The sequence below is a fragment of the Lytechinus variegatus genome, chromosome 3 (assembly GCF_018143015.1).
Source record: "Lytechinus variegatus isolate NC3 chromosome 3, Lvar_3.0, whole genome shotgun sequence".
Lineage (NCBI taxonomy): Eukaryota > Metazoa > Echinodermata > Echinoidea > Temnopleuroida > Toxopneustidae > Lytechinus > Lytechinus variegatus.
In genome coordinates this window covers 19,572,917-19,600,388 of record NC_054742.1, presented here as the reverse complement: position 1 = coordinate 19,600,388, position 27,472 = coordinate 19,572,917, and the positions used below count along the sequence as shown (strand labels likewise).

The 27,472-nt window shown below is 34.3% G+C and overlaps 1 protein-coding gene across 3 annotated transcripts in view; it reads left to right on the top strand.

Annotated features, from left to right (window-relative positions):
- Positions 1–27,472, top strand: part of LOC121410429 — a 78,012-nt gene that overhangs the window by 42,525 nt on the left and 8,015 nt on the right. For all 3 annotated transcript variants that reach the window (XM_041602514.1, XM_041602516.1, XM_041602517.1), the window contains 8 exons: positions 3,506–5,368; positions 18,295–18,522; positions 18,897–18,989; positions 20,171–20,293; positions 21,331–21,546; positions 23,924–24,046; positions 26,257–26,365; positions 26,805–26,940. In XM_041602514.1, the coding sequence (XP_041458448.1) occupies positions 3,506–5,368; positions 18,295–18,522; positions 18,897–18,989; positions 20,171–20,293; positions 21,331–21,546; positions 23,924–24,046; positions 26,257–26,365; positions 26,805–26,940 (2,891 nt within the window). The remainder of the gene's footprint in view (positions 1–3,505; positions 5,369–18,294; positions 18,523–18,896; positions 18,990–20,170; positions 20,294–21,330; positions 21,547–23,923; positions 24,047–26,256; positions 26,366–26,804; positions 26,941–27,472) is intronic.

Here is a 27,472-nt window from a genome sequence, read left to right as displayed (position 1 = left end):
GTCATTATTGGTCATTTGTCTAAAAGGTTTATGCCATCTTTCAAATATACTCTTCATATTGGATCCTATAGCTGATGATGGACCAACAAAATATTATAACATTTCATTTTGTTAGTCTTGTGGAGTCCAGGGGAAAAAATGCATGGGGGCGGCGAGCTAATTTGAGCAAATTCGCCCTGAAAGTGCCTAAAGTCCCCCCCCATCACCAAAATCTTGCTTTCAGGGGCAGCATAAAATCTGGAAGACACCCCCCGAAATTGAACAACAGTAAATTAGATAATCAATTAATAACAATGAAGAAAAAATAAATAGTAATTGAATAAACAATGTTAAACATTAAATTAATTTGTAAACAAGCAGGATGAGCGAATTGTCTGTGGTCACAAGTATACAAGGTATTTACGAAAAGTGGAGCCCCCGAAATTTCATAAAAAATTGAAAATGGAGACCCCCCATAAAAAAAGGAATATTTTTTTCCTGGTGGAAGTCATTCACTAAGTTGTATTAAATTTGATAAGAATGTTCTTTGTTCCCTCTTTCTCAATGACCCCTTGATGAACTTGACAATGTTATTCCCCTTGAAACAAATACTACATTTTGTTCATTAACCTTGAGGGTGTAATTTAACGCACTATCAACTTTTTAGTGATTCATCCAATCTGTGTCTTGGCTACCTTGCAAAATATCTGAATCCTGATCATCAAACTTCAAGAAAATGTGTCAGAATCAATTTGAGCTGAAGTCGTACATTGCCAACCAACAGTTTAGTCTACATCATCTCTGCCTGAGATTTATTACAATAGTTTTTTTTTCTTGTGACATGTGTCTGGAATTCGCGTGCCATGTCTGCCACAGTGGAGTAGAAATGGCAGCCCTACTTGTGCGTAAACAGGAAGTTCTCTGTACGTTTTACGTCTGCGGAGGACCAAACCGGGGTGCAGAGTTTCCCCCAGGCTCTTGGCCTGTTTGTCCGATTCAAGAGGTCCCCAGAGATGAAAAGGGGTGGGGTGGGTTTAGAGAGTAGCAGGTGGTCTCTGTGTCATAGAAATCTTTTTATTAAGCTTGTTATATATTGTTTTCTTACGTATGTATTCAATTTAATTGGGGGAATATTAACTATTACAGTGCTGCTAGACTTTGCTGATGTAATTGATAATATTTAAATGGGTTCCATTCAACTTCATTTGGCCTTGGGAAGGGACAATATCAGTTCAAAAAAAGGTTTAAAGAGTGTTGATTTATCTTTTTATTGTAGTTTTTTCACTCTGTATGATATTGTGAGATGATTCTTAATCATTTAGACTTTGAAGGTAAACATCAGATGAAGATACTCTCTACAACCTCTCATAATGTGAAATATATGAAAACCTGTAAGGCAAAGTTCTTTTAACACCTGATAATGAAAATGAGTACACTAATTTATGATCCATGTTATATTTCTTCCCAGTTTCATGCAGTATGTATAATTTTGAAGATTTGTAAATTCAATTGATCTTGTTTGGGGAAAGTGAGATGTTTAAATTCATCTAACTACACAAAACAAAATATGAATAATTTCTTGCAGCTTTAGAGCAACAATACATTTTCAGAATTTATTCAACTATAATTCAAATCATTTAAGCTTTCTATTCATATCATTATCCACCAACTCAGTCATGTGAGTGAGTGCTCCTTAGCTACCAGACATACATCAGAGTGTTTAGGTTTTAAGAGTGGTAGTAACCAGCTTGGGATATCAAGTAGCATCAACCATGGTTCCTTATAGACCCCTCCTTCCGTACCATTTAGGCTGAAGAAATGACCGACTTGTTGGGTCATAAAATGTCATTGGCCTGATGTGTGTTTTAATTGGGAATAAATAGAGGAGTAGTGAATGGATTCAAGCTATGATAATTTCTTTTTGAAATCATATTGAAGTGGTGTTTCATGAATTGGAAACAATCTTTTTTATAGACTAAAGAACCAAGGATAGAGTTGTATCTCTGTTATAAAATGTTTCTAGCTGCATGGTATTCTAATGAACCATATTTACTTTGGATTAGAATATATACAATTTATATTCACATAAGTCTACTGAAGTTTACATTATAAAATAAAAACCAAGTAGCAATTTAAATACAATTGAAACATAAATAAATATCTTACTTATATGGTGACTTAGAATACCAAATGTGTCTTGACATTTATTCTTGTTACACATTCTCAGACTCTATCGCACGTTAAGGTTTTACTCACATGGAATGCATGTTTTATATTTACTAATTTGAACTAGTGACATCAAAGTACTTTCCAACCATTGTTTTTGTAGACTTACTGATCTGACATTTGTCTGGTGACATTTCATCATGACTATTTTGTTGGACTAAATGTTACATTCATATCATTGTATATGATTAAATTTAGGGAGTTTATCCTCAGTTTTTTGTTGAAAGTCAGGATTGTATTGCTGAATTCATCAGAAAATCAGTTTTTATCTGGAAGCACTATAGGACCATGAGGACCTAGGATAATATGACAGGAAAGTAGAGTGTCTAGCAGTCTTTTCCTGAAGCAGTATCCTAATTTCTCTTCCTATCTTGTTATTATGTCCACCTTGAAGCCTCTTCCTATATTTACTGTCTAACTCTGCATCCACCTCTTCCTGTCTCTCTCCTACCCTCCCAATTTTACATCCTTTTTATTAACTCCCTTGTGTTTCATTTTCCTTTCTATTCTCTTTTCCTCTCTCTTTCCCTCTTGACTACTTGATTTAGAATGTTAAATTTGTTTACATATGCAAACAATTTGTATGCAATATAAGCAATTTGATCACACAAATCTCTGTACAGTTCTGATATGATTGATGTGTAGGTGTCCAAATTACAAAGACTCGACTATATCAATTGTTCAGGATTCCTAGTGTTAATCAACTCTCTGGCTATAGTAACAGTATGTGGGAGTGGGTGTAAAGATAAAATCCATGGACTACATGTTTCTTAAAGGCTTTAATGTTGCATGATTCATGAAAAATCTCCTTACTTTCAATGGTCATGTAGTGCTATCATTGCCAAAACAGAACCCAATTGGTCTTTGATTTAACATGTTGCGGAATGCTTCAGAACCTTGTATTCACCTGCAAGTATGGCATATACTTGACAAGTCCACATCTTGGCGAGATAGCACAGCTGTCTTCAATGGCATCATGTTAAACATTCTCAGCTACTGGAATGTGTATTTTGTTTATGTTGGTCTGTCAGTGCTGTGGGATTTTCTACCAATGGTATTTTTTTCAAAGTTTCATTATTTGATGTTGTCTGTTGATAAATTATAACTATATTGTTGATGCTTAATTTCTTAGCAAAAAATAAGACTCATATGAAGTGTTTTTTTTTATATTTACATAATAATTGCAAAGTTGCATTTGAATACTTCTTCTAAATATTAACTTTTTATAAGTACGTAATTTAGAATCTTAACAAAAAGTAATTTGATTTCTTGCTTTTTCTCTTTCTGTTTATCTTGACAGCTAATGGCAGTAGAGTGGGATGCAGACAAGAAATCAGAATCTAGCTCCATTGTATCTTCAGAATTGAGCTCTGAGGATATATCACCATCATCAGACCCACTGGATTCAGATGAATCAACCGACTCTCCTCCTAATGGCCCTACTAGGAGGGAATACACCAGAGAGTACAGTCTCAGGGACTCTGGAAATGGGGATTCCGGCGACTCTGGGATCTACCGTCGGGACTCCGACAGGTCTCACAAATTGGACACCTCAAATTGTGGTGACTTGGACACAATTAATGAGGAAGATTTGTCAGCAATAATGAGGCCAAAGACCATTGTTACCGACCTGGAAACATGTAAAGATTTTGTGCAGAGTTTGGCTGAGCAGGTGCAGGCTATGCAGGAGGCATTGAGAAAGAGCAAAGATGATTTGTTAGAAGTAGATGAAGAAGAGTTAGAAGAAGAAAGAGATATGGTTGTAGATGGTATGGAAGAAGTTGTGAAGCATGATAATGATAGAGTTCCAGAGGTTGAAGATATCTATGAGACAACACCAATGGTTGAGGTCAGGGTCAACTCAGAGAGAAATGAAGGACACCAGCATGATGGACATCAAAATGGAGGAAATATTTTCTGGGAAAGTGAACCACTCTCAGTCAGAGAGCGTGTCATGCAGATTGACAGGGCTACGCTCGGACGGGAACACCGGTTGTCATATAGAGGGCGCTCCTCTCCAATAGAAAGAGATTCCTATGCCAGTCGGGAGTCTCATTTCAGCCTTCTCAGTCATGAATCACACAGCAGTCACCTGTCGAGAGGCAGTCAAGAATCGCATCAAAGTCTGAAATCATCGCTGGATTCCCATGCTAGCCATGCTTCCTTTGGTCATCATGAACTACACGGAACCTTTGACTTGCCAGGTATGAGGGAGTCATATAGCAGTCATGGGTCAAATAAGAGTTATGATTCCAAGAGCAGTAGTCTTGTCAATGGCGATCACAGTCCCATCCCAAAACGTATCTCAAATGAGAGTCAACCCAGGGATAGGTCACGTGGTACACCTAGTCCTCCACCATCAAAATTTACCAATGGGCCATTGAGGTCAAGCAATCCTGTAAATAATGTACAAAAAATCACTAATGGTACAACCAGTCAATCCAATACGAACGGTACTTCAGGTAAACCCAGACCGCCTGCCAGGCAGAACATCCCACCAACAAAACCCATTCCTCCTGCAAGACCAAATGGGATTACTAAAATGAATGGACAATCACTTCCTAATGGGGTAGTCAAGCCAGCAAGGACAAGTGGTCCACCCATTAGGAGTACACCAACCAGTCAGGTTGTGGATGATGGTGGATATGAGACACCTATCCAATGCAAACCTATTCCACCTGCACGTAATATGGCTGGCCAGAAGCAAAGATCATCACATGTGCAAGCAGACTACGAGGAAGTTATTCAATTACCTGGAAATGTCTGTGATAATCAAACTACCGGTCTGTGTGTTCGGACCTCTAAGAAAGACGACTATATTCATGTGTCTTCAACCTACGAAGTGACCGACATTCAAGCCACTGGAAATCAACCAAGCCGTAACGATAGTGACAAAAGCACAAACGGCACCAGTAACGGTGTCCAGAGGACTGTCGCAGAAGAGGGCGCCATTTATGAGTTCCCTCCTGATACATGTCTTGAGGAAGAAGTGCCTCGGCCTGTATCTGCAATGGAAGAGGAGCCTCCTAAAGAATGCTTTGAGGAACATATCCCACCCGAACCAGTAATATACAAGTATGATGGACCTGAGGTGTTTGGAGATAATATCAAAACAGAACCTGCTAGATTTGAGGAGAGAGATGCCATCAAGAAATGGGATCCGGTAAGTATATATATATATATTCTGATTAACAGATAATCAGACATAGCTGTTATTATGTATAATTGAATATATCTAAATTTAAGTGTTGGATACATCCAAATCATATTGGTCCCGTAACAAAAATTATTAAAAATTTGTAATTAGTTATAATTGCTTTATTACTGCTTTTCACTAGAGATGCACTTGCATGCCCATTTGCTTAATACAAAATATATATGTTATCTCTTCATTATACGGTCATACAGTATGTCTGTAATGATACAAATATCTCATCAATGGGGAAAGGGCTGGCACTCAACTGTTTGCTGTTCACATGTGCAACAAAAAGAAAATATTTAAACGGTAGCTTTTACAATTTAGATGGTTGATACGCTTGTGGAGTTTTCCCAATCATCAATTATCAATTTACATTTTGTGGACATTCAAGAGGATCTTTCCCCCAATATGGAATGCATTGTTTATAGGGGTTTTATGTACTTTCAGTTGTGTAAGAAGTGACATTAAAAAATTGTAATGGCAATATATGAATAGGTGTTCATTTATTGATGGATTATACTAGTTTAAGGGTGGTTTTGGTATCCTGTTATGTGTATAATAATAGAGTGCATGTGAATATGATTTAGTGCTCCACCCCATATCTCAATCATTCTGTCTTTATATCTTTTAATAGACCCTTTTCTGTCTGGCAAATTTGAATTACAAATATGTTCAGGAAACTACCCCATGCTATTTACAAGATATTTTGAGGCACAACTTGAATTCTGCAAATCATCATCAAACTTTTTTTTCCATATTTTCTCTTTATCCTAAAATTTTCAAAGGAAGTTTACGTAATAGGGTAGGAATGTTTTTACCGTGCTTGCTATGACGTCACTTTCAAACCATGTTTGGCAAGAGTTTCTTTGTTTTAAGTACCAAAAACTGTAATGAGAAATAGGTTTGATATTTCCTGATTCATGAGGCTGTTATGCTATTTTTAGATCATTAGGATAAAAAATTGATAAAGGTAATCAGTTTTCTTTCTTGGTGCCTTGTCTGCTTATTGATTATAAACCAAGGTTGTCCATTTATTTCAATTTCTGTTTTTCCATTCAATACTTTACAAATTGACATAATGAATGCTTAAAACTGTCTTTCACTTGGGACAGCATCTATATCCCTCGATGACATCATCACTTAGAGTGGGACTTGATTAAGCATTGGAGTCACTCACTAACAGGTCCTTGAAGTAATAAGATTTCTAGCTAACCTTCAAGCTATAATACCCATGCTCCATTCCGCACCAGTGCCAGCTCAATCTGCAGTTCACTGCAAGAGCAATTATCACACAATTTTAAGCATTGCGCTGATTTAGCAAGAGACTGATTTATCGATGAGCTATAAGCTGATGGAATTAGAAAGACGAGAGGTGGGACGAACACGCCCATGACAAGAATAGACCAGTTGGAGGTCAGGGTTGATGGCAACGGGAGCATGGTCTGACAGTTTTTGGACAACAGGATATTGGAAAGGCTCTTCCTGCTAATATTCAATTTCTTTCATGAAAAATCTATACAATGTACTTGAATGAAATTTTTTGCCAGGTAATCGCAAATTATCCTTTAAATATATATGAAACAAATCTATCTGATCTAGAAATGCTATGGTTACCCAGTTAGGAACATGAATTTGATGAAAGAGGTGCTAAAAGCCTTATTCCAACAAAGGGAATAACAATGTTTTCAATTGCTTTTTTTAGGGGGGGGGGGCTATCATAACAGCAATATTTTAAAATTGATTGAAGGATTCTGCCCTAGATATAAAAGCCAACATTTGATGGTCAATTCCACAGACAATTTTTTTTAAACAGTCACTAATCATATTGTATACATCTGCCCATCAGGCTCTTTAATCGCATACAGATGTTTATGTATAGATAAAATTCACAACTTGCCTGTACTGCCCATTATTGTGGAATCAGAAGAATGCTAATATTTTATATTAAATTTTAATTCAGTGCATTTATGGTTCTAAATTCACTACTAGGTCATACTAGATCTGGGTCTGATTCAAGATTTAAGAGAAATTCCTACGTAAGGACAGGATGAAAATAACTAGAATGATACACCCTAGCAATACTGATAAATGTCACGCACCAAAATTAGTGCTTTGAATGCAGTTTTGAGATATCTCATTTAGTAGTGGAAAAGTTTAAAATGTGAATTTCAATGTACAGTTTATTTCAATATATAACTTGAGAGCAAGGATGGTATTGAAAGGACCAGAAGACATTAAAAGACAATATAGATGGAGAAAAATTAATATCTGGGAGAGGGAAAATGAGTGAGAAACTCTTTAGGAGGCAAAATTGAGACAAGGAGAGGAATATAGGCCCGGATATAGGCAAGGAATAAATCAAGGTAGAGATGAAAATGAAAAATGAGAGAGAGAAGGGGTGGGAGTGGAGTTTACATTGGCTCTGGCTATAAGCCATAGCCTAATATCTCATAATTTTCAGATTATAAAACAGGATACTCCAATTTATTTCATATTCCAAGAAGCTTTAAGTTTTATGGTTTAATCCAAATGAATCTTGTGAATTATTCAATTTTAGAAGATGTAACACAAAAGCCACCAAGATTTTTTTTGGAGAATTTTGATAATCAACATTCAGTTGCTAAAGCATTCAGGAAATATAACTATGTTCACAACTACTCTGAAAGGCACACACTTGTTTAAAATGTAAAGGCAATGTCAATCTTTCTGAAGAAAACCAAGTAAGAATTTTATGAAACTTACTACATTTTTCATAACCCAGTACATGGACTGAGCAAAAGCTTGCTATATCTATCTCTATATCCACCCGTTTCATCCCAGCATGCTGGAATATGATAATATAAAGTTTAGTATGAATTATTTGGTGTATATTTACGTAAGATCCTTTTAGAGTGCAACTGAAAAAAAAAACATATGCCTAGCTAGTGTGTGTGTGTGATTTATAAAGAACAAATGTTGAAGGCAAAATCCAGGCATGCATGATGTCATCAGTGATTCATGAAACAAAATATCCAGGAAAGTTCACTTCAACAACAAATAGATAACGTTACACACAAATTAAAGCATCTTAAAGTAATTGAGTTTAACCAAGAACAATTGTAGAATAATGTTCATCAAACGATGATGATGTCAGAAATATAAGTGAATTCAATATATCCCCAAAGATATTGTTTAAAACACTGTAATGCTGTTCTGATACAACAAAGCTATTATTTCAAGTTCACACAAACTTGTTTTCTACCAGTACAAACTTGAGTAGAGAGACTGTAAGGACTAAAACATCTAATCTCATACACATGAAAAAACAATATTTTTCATCAACTGTTACATCTCAGAAATTCCAATGTTTTTAAGCAAATAACCAGGAATAAGAAAAGAATGAAAAAAATAAATAGGGGAAAAGGGGTAAAAGGCCAAATAATTGTGGCCCTTGTTGAAAAAAAAGGGTTGCTCATCTTGATTGCTTTCTTGAGAGGAGGAATCCAAGGGAGTGAGTCACAGTGATAGTGGAGTAGTGTCCAGGTATAGGGATCATCATCCTTTGAGTTATGAAGACTTGATAAATATTACTTCTCATGAAGGCAACATAATCCTGACTCTCAAACCATGGTCTGATTAGTCAGAAAATATTTGGGCAATTGTACATTGATATTGAGAGCAGTGAAGTAAGGCTTTCATCTGTGCTTGTCCAGGAAAAACGGGCATTCGGATATCAACTTACAAAGTATAATAATCTTGAAATCATTATTGAATAGTCAGTATTTTATCGCATGTTTTTGATAATATTGAATTATCTCCCAGCACTACTTTCTTCATTTTAACTTTGTTTATTCACAATTTTCATGAACTTTTAATAACAATGTCTTCGGGGTTGACTGCTTTATTGCCAAAGTTACTGTGTCAAAACATAGTTTCCACATTCTATTGTTTACAATACTATTCTTAACAATGTCATATTCAAATTCTGATGAATATGAAAGGCAATCTTCTGCTTCCAAGCCTTAATGCAATACCCTTTCTTTATTTAAAGACTTTTTAACTGTGACCCTTTTTAAGCTAGAGTTTATAGATTGTACAGTGCGTATCAAAAAAAGTTAGTTTACACTTTGAAAAAGCCCTGGGAATTCAAAAATATAAAACGTGTGGGCATTTTTTTCACATATAATCTTGGGTTTGGGTCTCATCTATCCACTGAAAGTAAAAGTTTTGACAAAATGTTACACTTGAGTGAGCACTTTCCGTTATTGTAAAGCTCGCAGAAATCTGTTTGCGCAGAAATGCTCGTTTTCATGCTGAGTCAAGGGGAAAGGGCAAAATCAAACTAACCCTGCGAAACATTTGTCATACATTTCCTTTGCACTATTAGTCAATTGAAATAAAATGGATACATTCAAGCATTTTATGACCATTTTGCCACCCAAATTGAATAGTAAGCGCAATCTTTACCCTTTTTGTGTCAGCTGGATCTGAGGACATAACTGAATCTGAATAAAAGTTTATATCAGAAATCTCCGGCATTTTTCACCAAGTTTTTATCATTTAAAGTGGGTTTACATTTCATTTTTCATTTAATACTTGTTTCTCCACACTTTTCTCAAGCTTGACAATGATTAACTAAATGAAAATCAAGCCTAAGCCATTTCATAGAAATCACAGCTCAGTGTAAAGAAAATAACATCTCGATGGCCTCGGTGTGTGGGGGAATGGGGTGGGGCACAATGCACTATTCGAAGTGTTTTGGGCAAGGAAACAAGTTTTAAAAGGTAAAATATATCTTCAAATCAATTTTACTAGCTAAATTCCACGTGTTATTCATGATTAAGGTCTACTTTCATTTGCATAACTATTTCAAAGTTCTGCGCAAATCATTTTTCACTAACTTTTCAAAAGTAAGTGGTCCTCACTCAAGCGGAAATATTTTTCGACAGTTGTATCGTCATTTGCTGAAATGGATCTGTACCAATGTTAAAATGTGGAAAAATCTTCAGGATATGACAAATGTGTAATTTTACAGGATTTTTCAAAGTGTTAACCTTTTTTTTTGATACGCACTGTAGATTAAATTAGATTTAGGGCATTTCTATTACCAGCGATGCCAAGTTCAAAGACCAGCTATGCGTGAGATTTTCTGTGAATCTGAGTGAGATCACAGACATTGTGTACAATGTATATGGGGATAGGCTGTGATAGTTGCGTGAGACAGAGATTTGAGGGGATGAACAGAGTCCAAAAATGCTTGAGTCTCACGCATAATGCGTGAGACTTGGTAGCTCTGTATTACCTTTCTCATTTACACCATCAAAACACTTTCAAACCTTGTGTTTCCAATGCAGCAAACACAACCAGCTGTCTGGTTGACAGGAACTTGCCCAGTTGTTTGATTTCATAAACAAAATTGTCATGTCCTAAGGCAACCGCACATAAACTCTTTGAATACAGACAACTTTCCTGGAATCCTTGCCCTACTGCCTGTAGGCTCTTAACTAAATTGTCAGTTTACACCTGGAAAAGACCTCCTGTGAAAATCTACCCATTCCTGAGGAGGTCTGTGAAAAATGCTTGAAGATTATCGCCATGGTAATTTGATAGTCAATGAAAATCCAATCTTTACCTCAGAAAGCTTGAGCTTTCTTTCTGATAATTATTGTGGAAATTTACAAATATTTTCTAAACAAAGAACATGGTAAGTGTATGATTGATAAACACAAATATTGCGATTTGATAAAAACTTATGCATTCATAAGTTTTGAATGAATATTTGTTTCCAAATACGATAGATAATGAGTTAATGATAATATTTTTTAATTTCAAATTATCACACTGTACTTTCTAGGGGCCTGTAATTATTATCACCTAGTAGTATATAGATGTCAATATACCACTGAACTGGGTGTGTATAGTATTATGAATGAATATCTTTCCAAAGGACTTTTCTACATTAATTTGAATTAATATTTTTACCTGGAAAAGCTAATGCAGTTTGACCTCTCTTATCCGACCTTCCCTTAACCGGATTACTCTACTATCTAGATGCACACATGCCGAGGTCTTTAGTTTTTTTTTTTTAATCTCGTACAAGGGGATATGAGATTTCAATCTAAACTCAAAGTTCCTACACAAACTCACTTTGATTACATTGTCCAATATAATCTATCTACAACCACATAATTTTTATGAAAATATCTTACCCAAATCACCGAAAGAACTTAGACATGATAATTTCTCAGTAAATCGGTGCAGCGCAACCATCTAATCACGTTCCCTTTTTTTCATGAAAAAAGAACACGTCTTGCTAGCTAGCGCAAGGCCTCAATATGGACAGTGCCATCTATCATGTTTGAGCCTAAAGTCTAACAATGGCTGACATTGTGAAGCTGCTATACCCGCCGCGATGATCCAATTTTAGTGCTGGTCCCAATGTGTCCGGATAAAAGAGGTCGGACTGTATGTAGATGAATGATGATAATAAAGTCTGTATATTAGACATCTCATCTAGAATGGATACAGCTGGTTATGACTATACAGGGATGTGGTTTGTTGTGTATGAAGGTTGGATGATGAAGCATTTAGGTTGTGGTTTGAAGCATCATTATCTACAACATGCCATCAAGTCTTGCTAATCATTGCATCCAACACAAACCCAAATGCCAAAGATCTACCTTTCCAAATCATAAAACTTTTATGCAGTGCTTCATGGCTTTACAAGATTGTGAGTTCAACTTCAGTTGATTGAGATCTGATATCCCCTTGATGTAGATTTCAGTTTTTTTTTTTATTAATGATTTCATATCTTATGATGATATACAATTAATGCACATTTCTGAGTGTGTTATGACGATGCAGCACACTCGAGGGTATTTACAATTATGCGAAAGCAAGAGGCGCTTGCGCCGAGTGCTTTTGCATGAAATTGTGAATGCCCGAGAGTTGCTAGCATCGTCACTAACATCACGAATCTTAAAATGTGCATTAATTGTTTTATAAAACGGGTCGGCAAAATGAATTTTTCATGGAAATCTTGTTCAAATCCCTCCAACTTGTGTATGATCGCACAGACGAAGAGATCACAAGACTGTCAATTATGACATCACAGGCGTATCTACTATGAACGCCTAAGTAAGCGCATCAAAATCCTAGCCAGCCTCTTTTACTGAACGCGTATCAGTTTTTACGTGCTTTTGGAACTAATGCTGCACAAAAATTGCACAGTGCTGCACAAAAAATGCACAGTGCTGCACGAAAAATGCACGACTGGAAGGTTGCGCATAATTAAAGCATGAACACATGACTTGAATATGCACTCACCATTGGCTACATCCTTGAACCCGTTTTATAATAACCATTAATCATGAATTGATTAGTAGATATTTGGAATGAGAGACCAATTCAACAAAGGTTGTTTTTTTTAAGTAGTATGATGGTGGGCCCCAAGTCTGCGCACTTAACAATTTGAGTCAAGATTTAACATGAATTTCTTCTTATTTCACAAAATCTTTCAGTTGATAATGTTCCTTACATCATAATGAGTTAGTGTGTCAATTATCTCATAAAAATTTGAAAGAAATATATAATTTTCTTGGAAAACATCTCAGGCAGTCATTTTCAGATTGAAAAAAAAAATGGTACCCCATGTCTGCGCACTCATTCACTTTGCACACGATTCGAGGATTTTGATGACAAAAGCTGTATTTTGAGGCTGTCTCATGAAATGCCCTGAATTCATTATTTTTCCACCATTTTGAGTCAGATTTTTTATGAATACCTGTCTATGTAGTGCATGGGTAAAGTTCGTGCTCGTTGCATATCTTCTGTAACTAAAATCGCGCAGATACGCGGGTGCGCAGACTTGGGAGACCGCGCAGACATGGGGGAACTGACCATACTTCAATTCAGTCATTTCATAAATTCTTTAAAGTCCTTAATAAAGAAGTTGGATGTTATTAGAAAATAAGGATTTATTTGCAATCCTTTGTAATATCTTGAAATGTACTTTTTCAATTTGGACTTATTGTGTAGTTGTGTCTGAAAGAGATTATGCTAATCATATTTTCTATGAAAGAACAGAAAGTGATGTCAGACTTTCCCCAAATAGTTAAATGAAGCTGCGACGTCATGGGTTATGGGCAGGATATTACACCCTTGCGCAATCAAGGAAATAAGCAATAAGCAAGATCAAATAATGAAATTTCTGCCTATAAAACTTCAATGTGACCATTTAAAAGAATAAAATGCATATTAAGATAAAAGTGAAATGTTTGAATATTGAAAACCAATTCAATTGAAATCATGTATCAGTAATGTAGCGTATAAGGTTATCCCTTATGATAAAATTTACATATTTATTCACAAATCTTGTAATATATGTACTCCCCTCCCATATTCTATAATAAATTTTTCAAAATTTGAACCAATATGAGACATGTTATCATATGAAATGTTGAAGTTTTGAGGGGATAGTATTGACTTTAATTTATTCAATAGGGTTAGGATTTTTTTTAGCAGATAAACAAATTTGTTGTGACCTTTGTCTACACAATTTACTTTCTTTCTTCATAAATGATATATAAAATAAATGAATTTATGGTTCTGTTTGTTTCTAATATAACAGGCAGAGACAAACTTGTTGAACATAAAAAAAAGGCTAATAGTAACTTTGATTGCCAGCAATATGCAATTTCTTTCAAGTCTTAATCTTCCTGTAAAATAGTCCCATTATGTAAACATACTACCGTACAAGTTTTACCACTTAGTCTCATGACTCATATGTTTGCCCTTGACAATTAGACTAGGAATCTATAATATACATAGCACATTTTGACTCTTTTGTAAAATATGAATAAACATGCTCCCAGGTGAAATCTCAGAGAATAACCATATCACTTTTTATAGAGAAAAAAGAGGTATACCAAATCATTATGGAATTTTGTCTGCTAGTCATTCATTTCTGTCTGATTCTCAACTGTCATTGAGCGATAGATTCATTAATATCATAATTTTGTTGTGGGGAGGAGAAAGAGGGATTCCCACCCTTCATGAAATTAACCTTCTGTCTAGGTACAGTTGTAACAGTTATCATGACACCCCCTTAATCAGACATATGTGGCTAATATAGATTATTTGTTGGTCAATATATCTGTAGTTGCATCAACGTAAGCAGTGATTCATATATTGGAATGAAAAGGATAAAGGCTGGTACAAAAAGTGACAATGTAATTAAATCTATGACTTAACTGAGAGTAAATGAATTTATTCCTTTCATACAGAGCTATTACATAATAGTGAAAATATAAGAAAACACTCTGTTGGACAGAGCTAGCTTTTGTGGTTGCCCAAACACTGATTGATGGAAAGACTTTTATTTAGGTAGGTTAATGAAACTAGTATTTTAATGATACATAATCTAATTTGATTATTTCAAAGACTACTGTGACACATAGCCTGTGAAATTATAAAATCGTATAAAAAATATATAAAACTTGGCCAGACATTCCATGTCTTTTGCCCAAACATAACTCATGAAACATATATGTCAACCTCACCAAACGTGATACTAAAAAAGATAATGTGTTTTGATAGATGGAAATTATTTATTTGGTTAGATTTTTTTTTCAAATGTCAACTTTCTTTTGAGGACAGGTGGTTTTATTGAGTCTGGTGATATTGCCAAAGTTTGTTGGAATGTGGTTAGAGTGTGGGTGGCCTGATAATTTTAAAGAATCAAGAAACTAGAGTGTAGTTTCATAAAACAGAGGCATATAATTCAGAAATACCAATGTTTTAGTCATGTGGTAAACATCACTATAACCTTCTGGTTCTTGATCTTTATATTCCACCCTCTAGCAATCAATCAATTTGAAAATATGGTAAAATTGAGAATGAAAATAAAGTTTAGAGGATGAATCTAATATCTAAGCCTAGATATTAAGTATTATATCCTACATAGATTGAATCCTGTATAGTGATTGGTTCAAATAGCATCATGTGACCAAATGTTTCAACTACAGTATGATGTTGCGTGACATCAGACCTTGATATTTTTTTAGCTATACCAATATTCTGACGTCATTATTTTAGAAAACTGGATATTTAGCTAAACTCTAGTGAGCTCTCTCTCCCGGGCAAGTCCTGCGATAGTAAATAGTAATTGCTGGACCAACCTCGGATAAATAGTTCCACTATCCTTTCTCAAAGCCTGATATATTTGTTTAATACATATTAACACATCCAGAGCTACCATGCACTCAAAATCAAACTTATCTAGGTTCCCTCTCCCAAAGATTTTTATTGGGATATTTTGTTTTTTGCCACTACATCAGAATCCGTTAGAAAGTACAGCCTGATTATCAGCACAATTGTTCTCAGAACTGGAAGTTATCCAGGTATTCATGCAAGCAATTTTCCATTGTTATATTGGTAGGAAGCCAAAAACTGCTTAGTCCCATCCCATGTCGACTGGTGCGTCAGTGAGACTAGAGGTGTGAAATGATGAGAACATTAGCCTCTGGCACCGATCAGATCAAGATTAAAACATGCTAACATGATACTGAAGAGATGAATATAATCTGACATTACTCAATCTTTTCCCATTGTCTACAACAATGAACTAAGTTTGCTCATGGCTATTCTTATATTAGGTCTAGTTTGACAGAATCCTCTTGTCTCTTTACTGCAAGTAAGACTTCTTTCTTCAATGGATGCCTATATTTTCTGTAGTTTGAGTGCTAATCAACAGTTGCTTGTTCATTTGATCTTCAAATATGGATGCTGGATTGAAGCTATGATTGAAAAATTCCTAAAACAACCCAGGAGATGTATGTAATAAAAGGCCTAGAAAAGAGGGATATCCTATTTCACGGATTAACTGTCTTTGACTCTGCAACCACCCCCCCCCCAAAAAAAAATCTAAACTTAAAAAAAAAATCAGATACCATAACTTTATGCAATTTTCTTTAATACACAATTTATTATTCTATTTGTAGACACATAATATGAGCTATTATTATGTTTCATTAACTGGCCTTTTGTATAGTTTCTTGTGGGGATGTTGCATATTATCAAGTCATAATAAACCATACCCACCTTTCAATAATATTCAATCTATTGGCTACTTTCACTGTAGTAAGTATGTGATCATTGTGGAATTCATTTGGTAAAAAAAAGATACAATATCACAAAGAAAGAATGATTCACTGTCATGTAACTTGATTCATTTTTATCAACCCTCCATTATGTTGGAAACAATGATTATCTTAACACTGTAAATTCCAAGGATTTTTTTCATCTCATCTCCTAGACTATATAGCACCATCTATATATAAGTATGCCTGCATTTATTTGATGTAAATAAAATCTTTAATCTTTTCAAACATTGCCAAACAAGACAGAATTTATTTTCAAAAGCATCAAGGTTTTTGGTAAATACAAAATTATGCTTCCATTAAGTAAACAATCAGTAAATTTGTGAATATTAAGCACAGTTATATCGAATTGAATTTGTACATGTTTGCATTTATCATCATTCAACATCAAAGGGATAGAGAAAAAACTCAATGTTATCTTGTATTTGGTGAAGACTTATCGGAAAATACAACCCTGTTAATTAATGTAATGTTTTAGGAATGAATGATCCATGATACTTCATTGCCACTCTTAATCTACCAGAAATAGAAGAAAGAATCTATTCTTATCAGCCCCCCATGAAAGCTTTGTCTTCTATTTCATCTGCCGAGATCTTGACAATTTTCAGGAAGTGATCATGATTTGCTCAATTTGGATTGGAGATGAAAATAGACTTTCTCCCACAATGTCAGCAAATATTCCTTGGCTTTCTTAAAGTGAGTCAGACAGTGAAACAGGGGGAGGAAGGAATATGTAATTAGACCAAAGCAAAAGATTTCAAGCTTTCACAGAAATATAGATATGATTTTCTAAAATTATTTGATGAGTGCTGAGTTTTAGCTCAGATGTGAACTTGGATGATTGTATGAGACGACCCTCAGTTTTTCATGAACAAGATTCATGTATTGCTGCACTACTCTATTCTTTTTGTTTTACTTTGACCTTTTAAGATAGATGCAGGAAGCCATTACTTTAATAGGTTTATCTCAAACTCTTCATTCTGAGCCTGTTATTATTATTGGCCCCATAAAGTAAGGCAAGAACCTGTTCTATGATCTCAATAGTTAGTCCAAGTGATCAAAGATGATTTTGTGTAGGAAAGGGAGCTTAGACCATTTCAGGTGACACCAATTTCCTATGGTATTCAGGTTAATTAACATGGTTTGAAGTCCCACAAATAGAACCCCCTCATCCTCCTGTTTCCTCTTTACTTTATTCTAATATGAGGAAATTACATTGCTTATTTGAAGACTGTTTAGGGGTTTGATGTTTTGCATGAATACGGGGTTCACTTTCCTGTAAAGAGAGTGGATTTTGTGATTGTTATTTCATTGGTTTTTACATGTTTATTTAAAACTTAGAATAAAAGTAAAATTTTGGAGCACATTTATTAAGTCTCAGTTTTTCAAATTTGTTGTGTGTGAGAAAAATATGAATATAAGATGTTGCACAATCCAAGAGAGGGATTGACGTTAAACACAAGGTACACAATATTGTGAACACCTAAAATACTGCATACTTATGCATTTAATATTGGCTGCATAATTGAATCCTTTTGATTTTTTGTTTGATATCTTGGTCAAATTGAATTAATGCATCAAGATGATCCTTACAAAGACCAATGCCCCCTAACTAAAATATTGATAAAATCATCATACCTACAAATAACATGGATGTACACTCATCCAAGTTTTATTTGTTCTATGTATCAATTGATTAGCTTATGTATAGTCTTTATAAAAAAAATCATTACAATTTGAACTCCATTTCAGGTACCACTACTGCGAGAACTCTATTCCAATGTTCAGCGACACAAGGACCAAACGACGGGTCAGAGGTACTCCAGGAATGATTCTAGTCCTAAGTCTAATAGAGCAGGTGAGATCAGCATGGAGGGGTACATGGAAAAACTACCAATGGGAAGAAGGAGGGCATCACTCATCAAGAAATGGAAGAAAAGATACTTCAGAGCTAAGGCAGGGAATCTTTTCTATTATGAGGTGAGAAACATTGTCTATTTTCAAAATCGGGGGGGGGGGGGGTATGTTTAATGCTTTTATTTTTTTTTAAGAAATGGGGCTAACTTTATAATGAAAAAAATAGTACTTGAGTTACACATCGTACAGAGCTTATTGACCCATGTCTTATATGCTGTAACAAAACAATATTTTGCAGTATAATTCCTATATCACTGAACATAACTGAATCTTAATCACAAGAATGCCCCTTGATAAAAAAAATGTTATATATTATATAGTCAAAGCAATATTAGAAATTATTAGACAAAATATTTGAAGTATATTATTAGTGGATTTATCAGGATTGAATTTGTAGACAATGTTACTTGCATTGTTGAATATTTATTGTATTCTAGGATCACAAGGCCAAGAAGTCACTAGGATATATTCATCTGATAGGAGGCAAGGTCACAGAGATCAGTAACAAGGTCTTAGAAGTAACAGATATGGTAAGAAAATAGTACTCTTTTTCTTTCAGAGAAAACTTTTAGAAATCAGCCACTGGGTTAGCACCAGGAGCAACCATGGAAGTTTACTGAACTCAGTTTACCTAATTATCATTATTGCTATCATCAACATAATTTTGTTGTTCCTATCACTGTACATTACACAAGGATCTCAAAATCATTAGAATAATAGCACATCATTCAAAGTGAAGTGTTTAAAATCATTACCTGTATTCATCTTAAGATATTTTTCCCCTTCTGATTATAGCAATTCCCATCAACCATTCAAGAAATCTATTGCTCTTTTGAAACTTTACAGTAAATGGTATTTTGAAATTTGCAATTCATAAATGATTTCCCTGAAATGTAAGCCGTGTTCTCTTTTAACTAGCTGCGTATAATACTCGTGATTAATCTTATAAACTGAGGAATTGAAAACTTGATTCCTTTGCAAAGAAGCAAAGCAGTTTGTAAGGTATTTGTTTATCCAGTCCCCTCTGTAGATTAATCTTGGATAAACTGCTTTGCTGACCAACCTAAGTTTGGTCATGACACATAAGATAAATGCTTGGAGATGAGCATTATCACCTCATCGTCTATCAATTATTGACCTATACAAGGGCCACCACCTGTCCTATCCATTGGCTCTTACTCATTAAAACAATCCGCTCCTCAGGTAACCTGCTATTTCCTTCACACATCGGTCTAGAAATGGTCCCGTAAATCCCCTTTTCCTTGACCGCAGCGATTACCGCGAGACCGTCCATGGGTGGCAGAAGCCTCCCTTCTTAATCCCTGGTAATGTTACACAGCAAGAATTTTGTTGAAAGGATCCAGGCAAAGTTTCCTCCAAGGTGACATCCCTACCCAGTTGACACTTAAGATATCCGATGGGAATGTTGAAATGGATAGACACCATAGTGTTTGTTTCAGTTTCTGACTCTATAATTTATCATTAGAGTAGATAATTGCTAAATGAAAATATTAGTCTAGATTAAAAAGAATATTTTATTTCTAATATGTCAAGTGTTCATTATCATGCATTTTAAATGAGAATTTTTTAATCAAGCAATCAGAGTTAGATGTAAAACCACTACAAATTAAGACAACACCTTGGAAACTCCTACTTAATATCATTGAGCTTTTCTATCAAGTTAAATATTTACATATTATTTGGTTTTCAGAGAGGTAGAGTACTGCTACTGAGATGTAATAGTAAAATGGAGTTTGAAGATTGGAAGAATATCTTGACAGCAGAGACTGGTGCATTTGTACCTAAGTCTAACATTGCCCCTCCTATCAGCAAGGTAAGATCTTTGGTAGATGATGACATACTACTTATTTACTTATTTAGTTTAAGGGAAAATTCATCTTGCAAAATATCTTAATCTTTTCCTATACTATGTTAGTGTTGGTTCTTTGATTTTAAAAGCCTCACTTTATAAATGTTCCATTTACAACTACCACTAAAATGATCAAAAGTCTACTTATATTTCATTTCTGCATATATCTCCTAGATATGTTGTAAGGAATAGGGATGCATTATTGACATAACTCCTCTTCCATTATCTCTGAATAATTTATTTTTATTTTGTAAAATTGTCCTTTTTCTAGATATGTAAAGTTCATATTACCTGGCCATTTGCCACTTACCATAACTTGATAAACTTTCAATAAAATATTCCTGTCATAAACAATTTACATCCTGAAAACAATGCCAGCTATTTAATGAATTCAGAGCTGATATCATCTGCCTGTAATCTCTTGAAATCTCTTTTGGCCTACTGTTACCGTATGTGTATTATCTTATTTGACAGTGAATGTATATCTACTGTTTTCATACTTTCAATACTAAATTGGTTATTGGTCTTGCTAGTTGGGTTGCCACAGGGTTTTCATAAGGGTGTGGTTTTAAAGATTGATCCTTTAGTTGTCATCCCATAATCCATTGTTACCCAAGTGCATATACCATCCATTGGGGAATGAAAGTAATGACATCATTGATGTAGATGATAATAAATGGCGCTATTGTTTCCATGTTTAAGATTAGTTTTGACAGAATTTTGAGATTTTTGTATCGTGTTGATTATTCTGCAAATAGTCTAAAGATCAGAATATCTCAAAGACATATATCTGATATCAAATATTTCTTACTTTATTTACAATTCAATTAAAATGATTCTGAGTTCATGAGAAAATGTCAGCATATCACAGATTTTTTATCCAATTTTTTAATGGCTTTAACAAGCATGGATTTGTTCATTACTTTATAATAATACTTTAATCTGATGGATCTGCATCGTCAAAACTAATACATTTTTCGTCTTTTTTCTGTTTCAATTAGAGAGTATTGGTAGTTGATCTAGGTGGTTCATCAGTCAGGGCAGGTGTGTTATCAGAATCCGAGACCCCCTACCCTCAGGTGTTCTTTCCTTGTGTAGCTGCCACACAGGGTAGAAGTAAGGACAAGACAGCATATGGATTTAATGCACTAGCACCAGATTGCAGGGCTACCTCCAAACTTCATTTTCCTTTCAGGAAACAGGCCAAACTAGAACAGGTAAGTGAAAGAGGGGTGGGCAGGATAGGGTGCAAGTGAAGCACTGAGATTTGATTACAAATGAAAATACAGGTAATTATTAATAGAACGAAAAACAAAATCATAGTATGATAATGATATAAATTGGATTCAATCATTCTATAAATTAAAAAAGTTGCATATTTCAAGAAAAATGTGATTTTGAGCAAGGTGATTAACAAAAGAAAGGATTCACAGGAAATACATGTAAGATTAATACTGTTACTGGAGAGGGGTGGCTGTGTGACCAGAAATTGATAAAATGATTGGGAATCTGATTTACTTAAGATAAATAGAGGGGAGGGGCATTGAACAGTTGTTGGTGAGCCAGAGTATTATCATAAGGAGAGAGGGAATTAGGAGAATAAGAAAAATATCTTCAAACATGGGTAGTATCCAAATATGCATGTTTAAGAAATCATAGAATGTTTTATCATGTAATTTTACTAATTTCATTTGGGTATTTATTTTTTTACCTGAGGTAAATAAATGAAACAAGCAATCTGAATTCTTGACAAAGACAGATTCTTGTTAGATTGTGTAATTCTAACATAATTTTCTGTTTGAAAATAATCATATTGTAAAAAATAAAAATTGAGTGGGTCATTCTTAAACTCTGATTGTAATAGCAATGTTTTCTCTAAAACCAAGGAACATCCAGATTCCATTGAACCATAGATTTTTATTGAATTATATAGACAGCCATTTTAACTCATATTTATTCACCCTAAAGATAAGAAAGTAATTTTTGACTACTCAGTAGATTTAACCAGGCATTATTCTACTTGTAGACTGATTCAATTTCCACAATGACATGAGGGGAACCTGGTCTAGACATTCAGTAAACATCATTGATGATGACTTTCATAAAAGATATTGTTCGCATGTAACCATCCGGTCTTGACATACATGTGTACGTGAGGATTTAGTGTCTATCATTTTACATAAAGAAAAGGTCAATTGATATGCAATGACTAAGTCAACTGTCATGTTGAAATCAGCTTTGGGGTATCTTGCTAAGCCCCTTAATTTAGAAATAATTCATAATTTTATCAAATTTCTTTAAGGAAAAAAGAAAGGGTTTTATTATCTTTTTCATTTCTACAGAGAACTTTATATGCAGAATGTGCATATTTTGCTTAAGATTGGCCAAAGTCAAGAGATTAATTAGTTTGAATTTTTTAATTTAGTTACCTTTTCAATATGATGGGAAATCTTTAGAAAAAAATCCATCCAAAATTAATATGAAAGGCTATCAAAAGCCCTTTCAAATAATTGAAAACTTGATTGAAGTAATGAAGATTAAAATCCAACCTTCCAGTCATTTGGAATTTTGTAAGATATTCTTTGACCCATTTGTCATTTTCTGGGTAATTTTGAAGTGCAGGCATTCCATTTTTAAAAATTTGTCACACTTTTTTCTAGGAACCCCTTAAGAGGATTGTATTCTCATGCAATAAACATACCTGTAAATTTGATACATAAACTTCACATTCTTCTATAAATGCTCAATAATTTTAATTAGTTGTATTTATTATAAATTCTATAAAAGCAAACAAAAGTAAGGTAATTGTCCTGAATTTAACTCTTATAAGTCCATATTACCTTTAATGATTGGAGTAACAGGATATGATTCAAGTTAGTACACTCCAGACAAGAAGGGGCTAACTAGATACTAATCCTAGAGCAACTAAGCATTGCCAAATGGCATGTGAGAAAAACCCCTGGCTAGGACCCAGTGAAAAGTCCCAAATATAAGCCTCATCTCCGTTTCTTCTAAAATAACCTGCATGCATATCACTCACCAGGAAGGGTGCCTATAACTCTCACATCTCAGAGGGAATTCTGCAACAGAGATAAAACATGAAACAACAACATTACAACATTCTCTTCTTTATTTCATAAATGTCACTTATGAAATAGATATCTGTAAACTTCCTTTTTAATTATGGATCAATGATACACATTTTAGTAATGCTTATTTTCACCTATCAGCTTGCATAATGATATTTGAAAAATTACCTTCAATTTTTCAGACTTTGGTGTCACAAAATATCACAGCATGTTTATTATTTAATTGTAGCGTAATTTGTTATGTACCATTTATCTTTAAATTTTCAATTGGCAATAGGAAACTTTGAATTAAACAAATGTTTAGTTTCAAAGTTTTGTTATGAAAAAAAAACAGACACAAAATTTGTGAGTTGTCATTGTATACAGTAATGGAAAATTTAGAAGAGATATTGAGATACTGAATATTTTCATCTTAAATATCTGATTGGGGGAACTAGGTACAATCACACTTAGACTTTAATATTTCTTTCTTTTTTTCCTTTTTCTTTCTGTTTCCCTTTTGTAGTTCAAGCTGAACATGTCAATCACAGAAGGTCTTCTGGAAACGGCATTCTCTGAGCTGTGTGTAGATCCTATCGCATACACAGTGCTTGTCATTGTACCATTCTACATGGGACCAAAAATGACTGTAAGTAGAGAGTAATACTAACTTAATGATAATAATGCATTCAGATCAAAGAGATGTCAATTAAATTGAAGTTTTTACAGGACTTACATCCCAGTAACACTACAGGACATGCACTCTAACAGGTTGATTCAAGTATTACCCTAAATGGTGATGGAGAGACTAACTTTGAGTTCTTGTTAGGTTTGACTGAGGTAAAAGACTAATTACAAGATAGTATAATTCACACTTGTCCTATTATTTGAACATTTTAGGTCTTGAGATACATAAAGTTTGTATATTTATTCTTTGTTTCAATTGTTTTGGCATATTCATTAAAATTACTCTGATTCATCCATACGTATGGTGTAATCTAGCTCTAAAGAACTATTATAGATCTTTTTAAATTGATTGCAAGCTATCGGCCTTCCCTTTAATTAAGACATGAATCATTTTCTTTTAGTGAGCTTCAAGGACAGCCTTCATCATAATATCAATCATCACTCTATTTCAAGCTGTCATTCTCTCATTTTTTCAGTGTTATACCAGCCTAGCACAGTCATGTAATGATACATTGTAATATGGCCGGAGGACTCTATAATTTTCGGAATTGGAAAATCTTGAACAAATCATTTTCATTCCCATATACTAGTAGTCACAATTACTTTTTAATCACTTGATCCTAATGTAGTGATCATCTACCCCTTCACACGCATTCAGGGATGACTGTATTTGTAAAAAAGACCTTTTCCCACGGCCTCATTTGATGACAATCTGCTGATGCTTTAGGTGCTCAACCCCTATTTGTCTAAATCTCATCGCCTGTGGATATTTCCTGAGTTCCTGATTAACATGTGCGCTGTTGAAGGATTGATATTGTTTCCATACTCAATGTTTGTCTCAGAAAGCTTGCAACAAATATAGCATCATTTTAGTGGAGTTTTATAAGGCCTATCTCATGGCATCTCTCATGAAGTGTATCACACCATTCATGTTTTGAATCCGTCTCAGTTTTATGCTTCCACCTGTGGATTTTTGGTTAGGCTGACTTCATGGCCCTGACTTAATACCTGAATACATTCACATCTTAAGCGTTGTCATTGACTGTATGAACAGTCCCTTGGTTGGATTGTTGTTGTTGACATTGGTACATCAGTGCTGTCACCACTCAATTACACATCTCAGTTAGATGACAACTGTATGACCATCTCACTGGTGACTCCATGCAAGCTGTTGGAGACTGCATGTGGTTTCATTTTAGCCATTATTATAATTTCCTGTTGTGATCATCTACCCCCTCTCTCTTCAGCTTTATTGAAAGGGTTGGTTTGGGGGGTCTCAATTACTGAAATGGGAGAAAGTGAAACCAATAGTGATATATGATACCATCAAATTCACAGTAATCGCTTTCCTAAGCATACATGGAGTTATTAATCCATGTTATTATGGACAGATGATGTGATTGGAATTTATGTTTCTCCCAATAAGGTCTGACAATTATTATGAATTGGTCAAAAGCTTAGTTTAAATTAACTCAAGATTTTACATTTCATTATGGTTTGAACAAAAATACTTTGATGACTCTTTTTAATTGATAGTGAATGTAATATTTTCTTTAGCCTTAATCTGCTACTGCCCATGATATTGACACTAATTTGAAATAGCTGAAGTTTTGTAAGTGCAGAGCTGAAAGCATTCCCTTGAAAATATTGGAATAGAAAGGAATATCGTCATGAACCTCTTTAATTATTTCAAATTTTTGATGTTACTAATATTGAATTCTCTTTGCAAGAATTCAAAATTAGAAATGGATATTAGTAAATAATTTCTTTTCTGTTGTCAAAAAATAAAATTTGTCAAAACACAAGATGTGATCATAATGTGAACATAATAGTTTTAGCTAAGTAGTAAATGAATTTATGATTGTTTTTTTTACTTCCATAATTGATAGGTAACAGAGAACAATTTTTTTGGCCTTCCATTTTAAACAGAGGACTATGAAAATTCTATGATATCAAATTATTCAATATCTTAAAACTTTAATAGTTATGCAGCACTAAACATTTACTATCTATTGGCATGAATATGCTTGCTTAAATGCATTAGCAATAACTAATGGTAACATGTCATGTACCCTTCTTCCTCTCCAACAAAATCTATATGTTGATTTTCTTGGTATTCAGTGACAATTATTCATTTGATTGAATTTTTATATGTTTTTTTTCATTGCATAGGAGAAGCTGGTTGAAATGATTTTTGATCGTTTCAATGTCGAGGGAATCCTTGTCCAAGAGCAGGCGTTGATGGCACTCTACTCTTACAAGGCTACCTCAGGCATTGTGGGTAAGCAACAACATAATCCTATCATTGTATCATTTCATCACATTCTTCTATAATTTTAATGATTGTCTAGAAGAAGAAAATTGAGAATTTCATCAATCTGCAGTGATATTTATATAAATGTACATTTTTTATGACCATTATTGATATATCCGGAGCATCAATCTCCCCCAGGCATGTTTTCTTGGCATGAGTAGTGTATCTATACAGGTCTTTTCAGTTCATGGCCATAACCTAACTTTAATTGAATACATTTCTTTGATCCCAAGTTAGCTTCAGATGGAAACAAGTTTGATGTTTTCAGGCCAATGATTAATTTACTTTTGAAATAATTGAAGTGGGTAGTACAACCCTATCCTAAATGACTGCATTAAAAAATGGGCTGACAGATTTTCTTAAATGTCTGTGTTGAATATTTATTTTTTACTTTTATCCAACACAGTTAACATTGGTGAAAGGGTAGATATTGTGCCCATTGTGGATGGTTACATTGTGGAGAAAGGGGTGTACAGGTTACCGTTTGGAGGGAGACAGATCACAGAACATCTCACCAGGCTCCTTACAGAGACAGGACACAGGTAATATCTAAATGAATTTAAAAAATTGTGTATATCTGATTTATAATCTCACAGCTTGGACTTCAGATATACTGCTTGGATATATTAGTTTATCAAAGTGGTTTATGTCATTTAGCATACAAAATATCAGTCTGTAAATATGATCAATGGGATGTACCCACTATAATTTCTCGTTCAAGAATCTATTTATAAATTGAACTACTGGTACCTTTCCAGAAATGATTAGCTCAAAACTGAGATCTCTCTCTGTCACAGTGAGGATTATGACGTCTTTCGTTTGGTTGATGAATTTGACAAGACTTGATGGAAATTTAATATTTGAGATGTCATAATTTACTAGGTCTACCCTTTCAGGGTGTTTAAAAGCTGGACACGCCCCTAGTGCTTGATGACTTGATTTGTTGTGGAAACTGCTCATTTGTAGCTTCCATGTGATATTAAGCAGAAACAGTAGGGGTACCTAGCTACAATTTAATTAAGAAACCTTTTACAAAAGCAACAACATATTCATTATATCTTTAGGAAATAAGAG